Genomic DNA, 12,229 nt, shown 5'->3' with positions numbered 1-12,229 from the left:
TACAGTAGAGCCAAACTGGGCTCCATTACTACACTGATAATATAACCTAGAAACAAATATGGCCATCACTCTAATTAAAAAAGAAAAAATTACTGACATACCAAGACCTTCAATTCTGTTACCAGTTGTTAATTAAGGCCTTCATTCCTTGGTTCTTCCTTGTGCTCTTTCTCTTTCTCTTTTTCTCTTTAACTGATGCTGGTCACTCTTAACTTATAGTAAAGCTATACTAAGTTCCAAAGGAGTACTCATCTCAAATTATAAAACTCAAACAAAATAGATATAATTAGGTGCGAGCTTGCAAAAGGACATATAATTAATCTGAGTAGAGTTTAGTTTTCTGCTTCCTCAAGCCACATAAAGTACTCACCATGACTTTTACAAACACGACCTCAAAGAGCCAAAAAGTACTAACTAAATTGCAGTTTTGTTTGAAACTCAAAAAAAGCATTTCTTAGAAGTTCTAATTCCAGTGTGGCAAAGAGCAACATAAACAACTAAGTATCCAGTTTATCTTTTGAAACAAAATGCATATATTGGTATTCAGTTAACTAAACTCTGATACTCCAAACTGTTTTGAAAAGTTTTCATTCTCTCAGTTTATCACTTCCCTTGTGCTCTAGGCAATATATTCTTCACTGACGGAAGCAGAGGCATAACAGTGACAGTTAACAGAATGGCAATAAAACAATCTTATTGGAGTTCAGTATCCTGTCTAATGATATTTAGAGTACGTGATCTTGAATTACTCATCTGGCACTCTGATACATGTCAAGAAAACCACGCACATTTCACCTGAAATGTTCTCCCATCAATATACTGTCTAAAAGAATGAACACATAGCAAAAGAGAGCAGCAGCAGCAAAGAATGAGATCCTACTGTACCTGGTGAATGTGGTGGAGGAGAGCACATCAGAACGACACCCTGGCCTTCCCTCACAGAGACTGCACTTCTTGTCCGGCCACTAAAATTTCCCAGATCTGTCAACATAATAAAACATTTAGATCCAAGGCAAAAAAGAATGTAAAGAATTGCTATGATTGTAACTTGTACTTACTTTCTATCATTATCTTCACAAGGTGTCTTTTGTTTGTTAATCAGTGACAAGAAGGCTTTAACATATATCTACATCATCTAATTTTAAATACCACAATGGAAATAAATCTATACCATCCATAGAAAAACCACATTCTTTATTTTTATTTACAGTCCATTCAAGTTGCCAGTATAGAAACTAGGTAGTATAGCATTTTTAACACAAATAGTTATTTTTTATAATATTTCCTACATATTGATATTTCTACTACCAATAACGCCCATTCTCTCATACTGAGAAGAGAAACAGAACTGGTTAGAGGACTTGGTGTCCCACCTGCTGCTTCATTATATGTCCTGCTAAGAATGATGTGTAAAACCAAGCATGAGCATGCCAAATTAGAGAGGCTTGTATGCTCTAACAAAATACAATAAAAAAAAGTATTCTTTTTTATAAATGTGAATAAGAAAGTTATGTGACTTTCATTTTATGAAAGCTTAGAATGGGCTCTGTGAATTAACTACTCTCATCCATTTTGATTAGTCTGGGAATATTAGTTAATGAAATATTCACTTCTATGTATAACGGATTATAGTATTGGAGATCAATGGCCTTCCCTTAAACTATGTTGCATTTACACAGTTTGAAAAGACTTTCCTAAAAAGAAAATGGTCCAAAAGGGAATGATGTGTAATTTTATTTGTAATTCTATTACTGCTTATTAAACTATTTATATCTCAGTACTTACACCCCTTTCCTTTTTCTTGGGCTAGGTTGATCAATAAGACAACTTTTAGACTACTTTATTGCAAATGGTAGGAGTTCAATATTTTTATAAATAAACTGTCCCAGAATTCTGGGTCTGTAAATCATGTTTCCATGGTAAGAAATGCTTCTTAGAAATGTTCTGCCATTTCTTCCATTAGGCACAAATTGTAAAAGAGATTTTTAAAATACATTTTAATTATTTCATGCTAAAATAATATGCTTTGTAGCAATACAAGGTAGAGCTTCAAATTTAATATTAATTTGACAAATAAACTGAACACTCAAGAAAATATACTAGTGGATATGAAGGAGATAAATTACTAGTCCATAACAACCTAAGAAAAATTCTATACATTATATTTTTGAGATGGATAAGAATTTACTTATTATTTTGCTGAATGTATAACCAAATCTTCTTAAACACATCCAAAATCATGGGGGTCTAATAAGCAGTGAAGACATGACACCAAATAAATAAACAGAGAAGTATTCATTATTGCAGAATGTGTTTGGGATTTTATACAAAATTTGATGTTTCTTTATAAACAGTTAAGCTTTTCATAAAGTAGCAGGACAAAAGTAAAAGAGCAATTCTAGTTCTACTTTTCTGGGGGATTGTTATTTTAAAAATATACACACTAACTTCTATAGCAGTAAAAATCAAGGCAGTCATTTTCAAATATATGTACCTACAAGGTTACTGCTCTGATTTCTACTACCAAATATTATGCTTGTCTCTTTTTGAACTTCATATGAGATAATACAACATACACGATTGTCTGTAACAAACAAACAAATACATGCAAATCGTGGCTTTAAACTCAAAAGGACTGATTCTTAGAGGATTTTTTTCCAAAAAATGATCTTAATATGAAATCAAAGCATGGCAAGATTTCTAATTTGACTTCCTTTTACTTTACTCCTAGAAATACAACACAAGATAGTTAGGCAGTGGTTGTGGCAGGGCTTTAATATATATTTTGAGAGCCTCCTCCCTCTGTTGCCCAGGCTGGAGTGCATGATGTGATCATAACTCACTGCAGTCTGTAACTCCTGGGGTCAAGAAATCATCCAGTCTCAGCCTCCCAAGTAGCTGGGACTAAAGATACATGCCAATATACTCAGCTAATTTTTCAAACTCTTCATAGAGACAGAGTCTCGCTATGTTGCCAAGACTGGTCTCAAGCAATCCTCTGGCCTCTGCTTCCCAAAGTACTGGGATTATAGGGGAAAGCCATGATGCTTGACTTTAGTATCTCTAGGGATTAGGTGGTTTCACTTTCCTCTTTTCATCTTCATTGAATCTACAAATTCTGGAAGGCCATTTGGATATCAATTTATTTTAACTGAATTTTTAAAATGGTTTCTAAAACATAAATATCTATTTCTATCCATTTACTACAAGTTTATATTATGCTCATTTTTATGACATTTCAAATCAACCTATTGTGTTTACAAAATTGTTTTAATAGAAAACAGTCCTAAATTAATGTCTATTTCTAAGGAATTGAAGAACAGGCATGCCCTAGAAATTAAACACACAAAGAAAAAAAAATTATAGCATAATTGTGACCTAAATTGTGTTTTGAGATCCCAGTGATCCAAAAGATAATACTTCACTATAATTGCTTTATTTTATACCAGCTTTTAATACAAGCACAATTCAACATTTCCTCATAGAATTGTCTCTCTGTCATTATTTCCTGGAACTATAGCACCAGAAGCCCAAAGATAAATAGATTTTTTAAAATTGTGAGTAGATTTTTTTTTATTTCTTAAAGACATATAAGGAAATACTAAAAAGAAGTCTGTACTTTCATGGGGTATGTACATTTCTCACTTAACTCTTTCCTACCATAAAGAAAAGTGAAACATTATTATCTATAATGTAAAAGTGGTCCCTGTGCCAAGCAAGATTATGGTTGATCTAAGGCAGAATGGTTTATGTGAAAAAATTCTTGGTTGACGGGAATGGTGGTTAGACTGAATAGTCTGAGTGAAAATTTAACTGTTTGTTCATCTCTAAGAAGAGAAAGGAGTTAATTTCTTTGGAGGTATTTAATCAGAGAACTTGAAATATTTTGGTGGATGTATGTGCAGCTTCAGTGTTTATCATGTTATTTTAATAGATGATACATTACATGTACCAAGAAGATAAATGGAAAAAAGACCAAGCGCTTTTATAGATATGGGCTTGAATTGTTTTATTGTGATTACACAAGGTCAAAAATACATGTTCGTATGTTCTATTTTTTACCTTTACAGGAAAAAAAGGGAGTAAAAATAAAAATCACAATATGAAGACTCTAAAATTCAGGTTCAAATTACAAACTGAAGTAAATATCTTTCTGGACTTATTATAAAGCACATTTACAAATACTCAAGAAACAAGATGAGAAATTTTATGATCAAAAGTCACAGGGCCCTAGACTGTCTTTGCTCTGACCTTTCTTTTTCTGAGTTAAGAAGCTCACGCAGGTTTTAAAAGAAGAGCTGTAACTAGAACTGTAGCTTGCAGAATTACTGCACCTATTCATCCTAGAAGAACTATGCACAAAAAAAAAAAAAAAAACGAAAAACATACAATAATAGATGTTATTAAGAGCTTTAGATGATGGAGTGTAGACTTGGGATATGAGATTTGAGCCATATTGATCAGACGTAAGATGAACCATTTTATGAATTTATTTAACAAATATTTATTCAATGCATAGTATACATTAAACACTGTGTTAGGTACTGGTTATGCAGAAAAACTGTAAAGGATATAGATATATAAATGAATTAATCATACCTACTTGGGCCAACTGTTCATAGCTCACAGGAGTCTGGGTCACCAAATAGGTATATAAGCCCAAGTCCTCAAAGCTCAGCTTGTCACAGCCACACTCATGAGTGACCAAATACGTACCATGAACATTTACCATGTAGCACTTCACACTGTTTCTCTAAATGGGAGCTATTAATACATGAACACACATACACACAGACTTTAGATTTTTCCTTTGTTTCCTTCCTTTTTTCTTCCCTTTCCCTCCCTTCCTTCCTCCTTCTCTTCCTTTTTGCCTTGTCTTCCTTCCTTCTTGACATTCTTCATTTACTCTTTTCATCCCTGTATTGTTCCACAAAGTATTTGAGGCAGCTTAAAATATGTATCTGCCTCAATAATAATAAGTAAACAAAACAATAGTTGAAGAATTCCAGGTGAAGAAAAAATAAGCATGGTAAGAAGCCTGCAGGGCAAAACAAGTATTTAGGAATATACACTACATATTTTTGTAAATTATTGGAAGTTGGCTACAAATTTGACTCTAAACTTAAGAGGAGCTAAAACAAGGTAGAGATATCCCCAGTCCTAAGGGGATTTCTCCTGAAAGACTTCATAGACTTCATAAAGATAACACTTGGTAATAGAGTTGGCAGAGAAACTTGGCAAACTGTTCAGAAAGTTTTTTTTTTTAACCTCCTGAGACACCTTGAGTAGGTAGAAAGTGAACTATATGTACCCACACACAAACACCTGAAAAATATTTCAAAAAGTATTCCCTAAAAAGCATTATTTTAAAGTGTTGGAGGGAAATAGAGTACCTGAAACTATCAAAAGAGTTAGTACATAGGAGATTCTGGACACTGATCTTGTATCTTATGTATGTTAAATATAATAGGTTGGTTTAGTTATTGGGGAAGAGTGAGGAAAAGGCTCAAGACAGGAGAATAAAAGCTATACAATTAGAAGTAAAACGCTGTGGTTGATTTGTCTCCTGGACTTATGTTTCCCAGTCTTAAGTCTGTTCTGAATAAGTGGCAAAGTCAAGCTTATAGGAGTTGTGTTTGGAAAAAGGAAGAGGAATGGAGTGCCAATATTGAGGTATTCGTGGCTATACATTTACCCTGTAGGTGGCCCTAATGAGTTTTAGACTATCAGTGCTCCAAGGATTCTCAATTAATTCTCTAAAAGTGCTGTGAACACCGATACGATTTATCACAAATTTTAAAATTTTTTATAAAATTGAGATTTTGATTTTTCACAAAAAGACCATTGAAAAGACAAATTATATTAGACTAAGTGTCAGAGACAAATTTTATTAAGTTTCATTAATTACATTTGAGTGTCATATATATTATATGAAAGATTAAGGAACTGAGCTGACTTTTCAATATGAGAGGCCTTCAGCTTTAATTTCTATGATTTCTGTAAAAACAACGGACAAGTTTTGTAATACTGACTTGGTATTTGCTGCCTCACTTGCAAAGTGATTGCATATTGAAGTCTTCCATTGGCTGTATTCATTGTTCCTGTTATTATTATCAGGATTATTCAGGTCATTGTAAATTTTTTTGCATTCCATGCAAATACCCTGTAATAAAAATTAGTCAAACTTCATTCACAAACTATTTTTGACCTTCTAAATGTTTAGAAAAGAGAAAACAGAGAAAAGGAAATGAATGAAAATAGTTACACTAGCTACTAACATACCTACTCTCTGCCAGGCTTCCTGGAAGTAGATACTAATTCCTGTTTCTTAAAGATTACTAAATCCATGTGAAAAGCAAGTAAAAAATTCACTGCAGTCATATATTTAATAGAATTGGCAAATCAAAATCAATGTGATTGATTCTAAAGTTTTAAAAACTATACCAGGACAAAAGCAATTCAATGTTTGGAAGTTAAACCACACTAATTTTAGGAATTTTAAAATAATCTTCAATAAGGACAACTTATTAAAAATCAGTTTCCGAGGAAGAATAGAAAAAGCAGTTCTTACATATGTTTTGAGAAAAAAATTAAATTAGCATTTTCTAATATATAGCCATTTGTCTGCACATGATGGCTACCATAACACACTCTAGAGCAAATAAGATTCTTAATAATAGTTCCTAAAATAAAAATGTGAGTGTTGAATGGTACCTTGACAGAAAAGCCATAGAAAAATGAAGGTTTTTGGTGTTTTATTGGCAACTGTAAACTTGTGGGTCTGTGATCAATTTGTAGACAGATATGGGAGGGCTTATTATCTCCATTTATGATTAGGACACTGACATTCACTAAAATTAGGTAACAAGAATAAGAACTCATGGCAGAAAAGATTTGAGTTTTCAAAGTGACTAATTCAGCTTTGAAATTAGCATTAAAAAATCTAGAGCTATTATGATGCTCTTGGTTTAGAATGTTTTTAATCAATAAAATTATTTGATTAAATACTTTCCTATTATACCACATGTATATATGTGGTGTATATACATGCTACAATTCTTTTTTTATTGTTATTATACTTTAAGTTTTAGGGTACATGTGCACAATGTGCAGGTTTGTTACATATGTATACATGTGCCATGTTGGTGTGCTTCACACAGTAACTCATTTAACATTAGGTATATCTCCTAATGCTATCCCTGCCCCCTCCCCAAACCCCACAACAGGCCCTGGTGTGTGATGTTCCCCTTCCTGTGTCCATGTGTTCTCATTGTTCAATTCCCACCTATGAGTGAGAACATGTGGTGTTTGGTTTTTTTGTCCTTGTGATAGTTTGCTGAGAATGATGGCTTCCAGCTTCATCCATGTCCCTACAAAGGACATGAACTCATCATTTTTTATGGCTGCATAGTATTGCATGGTGTATATGTGCCACATTTTCTTAATCCAGTCTATCATTGTTGGACATTTGGGTTGGTTCCAAGTCTTTGCCATTGTGAATAGTGCCTCAATAAACATACGTGTGCATGTGTCTTTATAGCAGCATGATTTATAGTCCTTTGGGTATATACCCAGTAATGGGATGGCTGGGTTAAAAGGTATTTCTGGTTCTAGATCCCTGAGGAATCGTCACACTGACTTCCACAATGGTTGAAGTAGTTTACAGTCCCACCAACAATGTAAAACTGTTCCTATTTCTCCACATCCTCTCTAGCACCTGTTGTTTCCTGATTTTTTAATGATCACCATTCTAACTGGTGTTAGATGGTATCTCATTGCGGTTTTGATTTGATAATGCTGCAATTCTTTTAAATATTTGTTATCAGTCACCTATGAATGGGACATCATATCACCTTTAGGAAATGTTAACTTTTAATAAAAATTGTCTCTCCAAAATATCAATTGAGCTAATTATAGGTATCTCAAAAAATATACTAACATCCATTATATGAAGATAAGAAGTGAATTAAGATTCAGCTGGAGAAAGAGGAAGGAAAATCTATAAAGATAATGACAAATTGTAATGAAACTTTCATTAGCCTAGTTTTTTTCTCTGGTTATATATAACAGGTCAGATGAGTAATCTCTTGCTATGACTTGCCATTTTCACTTTACATATTATCAGATATTAATCAGTCCTCCAAAGGGATTATAAAAAAGAAACCACAGCAAACCAGCATATGCTTCCCTTGAACAAGACACTTTTAATTACATCATAAGTGAAACAATAAATTGCAATTGCTTTTGTGAAATGATAAACTGTCCACAGAGTGTGATAAAAATGTTTTTGATCTTCAGTCTTTTCTTTTGTATTTCATGTGTTACAAAAAGCTACTTCAACATTGAATAATATAAATGATAAATAATCTACAATGAAAAAGTTGTATATCAGTGTGTTTAATGTGAATATAGTCTATGAACTCTGGCAGAGGTTTTAACATTTGATAAAATTTCTACCATCTACATAAACAATTAGATAAATAATCCTAATTTGTTTACTTCTAAGTTCATTTTTTTTCCAAATTCAGATCACTCTTAATTGATTAAAAGTCTTAGAAAATTTTAAAACTAAGCATTAAAAAGAAAAATGTGAAAGGATAAATACATTATATATAGATAGTTTGAGTACTACAAATCCATTGTGATGAGAAAAGGATGTCATAGTAAAACCAGCAAATCGTTTAGTATAGCAATTCTTATAACTTGCAGGTGTATTAAATTGTCTCTCAAGCTTTCACGCTTAACTACCCTCTTCAGTTGTTTCATAATATTTTCTTATATAATTACATTCTTGCCTACGACTATGACTCCTTACCCCTTTCTGCCTTCATTTGATTCCCCTAGCACAACTTCAGCCTTTGTTAAATTGGACTATCTGCCTATTCTGCTCTTATACTGCAAGTGTAAAAAAACAAAAACACTTGTATAGCCAGATTTAGCCTGAAGCAAGATAGTTTTTCACACTGGGACTACATCTCTAGATGATAAAAACTTCATGATTTTAACTCACAGCCTATGACTGTAAGTTCAGAACCTATTTTCAATGTGTAATTATATATTACCTATAATTTCAAACCTAGTTCAATGTGTATGTTCACATTTATGAAATAATTTTCCTAATACCTATTAATTACAATGAATAGCAAGTAAAATACGTTATATTTTGATAATTGATTTGATACTCTAAGAGCAAAACAATGTTATCAGCATACAAATTCATCCCACTTATTTACAACGTTACAACTTTCTGTAATTTTAGAATGATTTATCTCAGAAACCTAACAGAAAAAAGTTGCTGAAATGAATATTCTTCTATTACAGTTGAGAAAATGTGTCATATATATCTATTAAATTATACATTAGAAGACTTTATATTCACGTCATAATTAATTACATTTTAAAGCCTTTTATACAGTGTTTGACATATAATAAAAGATACATTTTTAAATAAAGTAAAAAATTTTTAATAATATATGTATACAGTTTCAATCTTTGTATTACAAGACAAAACAATAAAGGGGATTATTCTAAGATTCCAGGATACACTTTTTGGAAAATAATAGGCAACTGGACAACATAATTTTGTTCCTTATTTGAAGAATATAGAAAAGATCATAATGTAAAAATACCCATCCCAACTTCCTGACGGAGCTCTGCAGTTTGAAGAGCTGTAGCATAAGTAGCACTATACCTAAATGCCTACTCTTCTACGTTGTATGAATTCAAGGTTACTCTGCCTAATGTTAAAAATCAAGTGCCCACAGGAGAAAGCTGGAAAGATCTAAAGTTGACACCCTAACATCACAATTAAAAGAACTAGAGAAGCAAGAGCAAACAAATTCAAAAGCTAGCAGAAGACAAGAAATAACTAACATCAGAACAAAACTGAAGGAGATACAGACACGAAAAACCCTTCAAAAACATCAGTGATTCCAGGAGCTCTTTTTTTGATAAGATTAGCAAAATAGACCACTAGCCAGGTTAATAAAGAAGAAAAGAGAGAAGAATCAAATAGACACAATAAAAAATGGCAAAGTGGATATCACCACTGATCCCACAGAAATACAAACTACCATCAGAGAATACTATAAACACCTCTATGCAAATAAACTAGAAAATCTGGACATATACACCCTTCCAAGACTAAAGAAGAAAGAAGTCAAACCTCTGAATAGACCAGTAACAAATTCTGAAATTGAGGCGGTAATTAATAGCCTATCAACCAAAAAAAAGCCCAGGATCAGATGGATTCACAGCTGAATTCTACCAGTGGTACAAAGAGGAGCTGGTACCATTCTTTCTGAAACTATTCCAAAAAATAGAAAAGAGGGACTCCTCTCTAACTCATTTTATGAGGGCAGCATCATCCTGATACCAAAACCTGGCAGAGACACAACAAAAAAAGAAATTTCAGCCCAATATTCCTGATGAACGTCAATGCAGAAATCCTCAATAAAATACTGGCAAACCAAATTCAGCGGCATATCAAAAAGCTTAACCACCACCAGCTTATCAGATCGGCTTCATCCCTGGGATTCAAGGCTGGTTCAACATATGCAAATCAATAAACATAATCCATCACATAAACAGAACTAGTGACAAAAACCACATGATTACCTCAATAGACGCAAAAAAGACCTTCAACAAAATTCAACGCCCCACCCCTTCATGCTAAAAACTCTCAATAAGCTAGGTATTGATGGAACTTATCTGAAAATACTAAGAGCTATTTATGAAAAACCCACAGCCAGTATCATACTGAATGGGCAAAAGGTGGAAGCATTCCCTTTGAAAACCAGCACAAGACAAGGATGCCCTCTCTCACCACTCCTATTCAACATGATATTGGAAGTTCTAGAGAGGGCAATCTGGCATGAGAAAGAAATAAAGAGCATTCGATAGGCAGAGAGGAAGTCAAATTGTCTCTGTTTGCAGGAGACATGACTGTATATATAGCAAACCCCATCGTCTCAGCCCAAAATCTCCTTAATAAGCAACTTCAGCAAACTCTCAGGATACAAAATCAATGTGCAAAAATCACAAGCATTCCCATACACCAATAACAGACAAACAGAGAGCCAAATGATGAGTGAACTTCCATTCACGATTGCTACATAGAGAATAAAATACCTAGGAACATATCTCACAAGGGATGTGAAGGACCTTTTCAAGGAAAACTACAAACTACTGCTCAAGGAAATAACAGAGGACACAAACAAACGGAAAAAGCGTCCATGCTCATGGATAGGAAGAATCAATATCCTGAAAATGGCCATAGTGCCCAAAGTAATGTATAGATTCAATGATATCCCCATCAAGATACCATTAACTTTCTTCACAGATTTAGAAAAAACTACTTTAAATCTCATATGGAACCAAAAAAGAGCCCATACAGCAAAGACAATCCTAAGAAAAAAGAACAAAGCTGGAGGCATCATGCTACCTTACTTTACACTATACTACAAGGCTACAGTAACCAAAACAGCATGGTACTGTTACCACAACGGATATATAGACCAGTGGAACAAAACAGAGGCCTCACATATAATGCCACACATCTACAACCATCTGGTCTTTGACAAATCTGACAAAAACAAGCAATGGGGAAAGAATCTCTTATTTAATAAATGCTGTTGGCAAAACTGGCTAGCCATATGCAGAAAACTGAAACTGGACCCCTTCTTTACAACTTATACAAAAATTAACTCAAGTTGGATTAAAGACTTAAACATAAGACCTAAAACCACAAAAACTCTTGAAGAAAACCTAGGCAATACCATTTAGGACATAGGCATGGGCAAAGACTTCATGACTAAAACGCCAAAAGCTATGGCAACAAAAGCCAAAATTGAAAAATGAGATCTAATTAAACTAAAGAGTGTCTGCACAGCAAAAGAAACTATCATCAGACTGAACAGACAACTACAGAAAGGGAGATTTTTGCAATCTACCTGTCTGACAAAGGGCTAACATCAAGAATCTACAAAGAACTTAAACTAATTTACGAGAAAAAAACAGACAAACCCATCAAAAAGTGGGTGAAGGATATGCACAGACACTTCACAAAAGAAGACATTTATGCAGCCAACAAACACATGAAGAAAATCTCATCATTGCTGGTCGTTAGAGAAATGCAAATCAAAACCACAAAGAGATACCATCTCATGCCATTTAGAATGGCAATCACTAAAAAGTAAGGAAACAACAGGTGCTAGAGAGGATGTGGAGA

General features: G+C 33.4%; 1 protein-coding gene across 1 annotated transcript in view; it reads right to left on the bottom strand.

Moving 5' to 3' along the window:
- The window catches only part of CNTN5 (contactin 5), a 1,356,469-nt gene that overhangs the window by 450,557 nt on the left and 893,683 nt on the right, over positions 1 to 12,229 (bottom strand). Inside the window, exon 7 of the mRNA XM_054524966.2 lies at positions 886 to 981. Within this exon, the coding sequence (XP_054380941.1) occupies positions 886 to 981 (96 nt within the window). The remainder of the gene's footprint in view (positions 1 to 885; positions 982 to 12,229) is intronic.

Source organism: Pongo abelii, chromosome 9, assembly GCF_028885655.2.
Source record: "Pongo abelii isolate AG06213 chromosome 9, NHGRI_mPonAbe1-v2.0_pri, whole genome shotgun sequence".
Classification (NCBI taxonomy): Eukaryota; Metazoa; Chordata; class Mammalia; order Primates; family Hominidae; genus Pongo; species Pongo abelii.
Note: the sequence above shows the minus strand (reverse complement) of the source record. Positions and strands in the feature narration are given on the sequence as shown.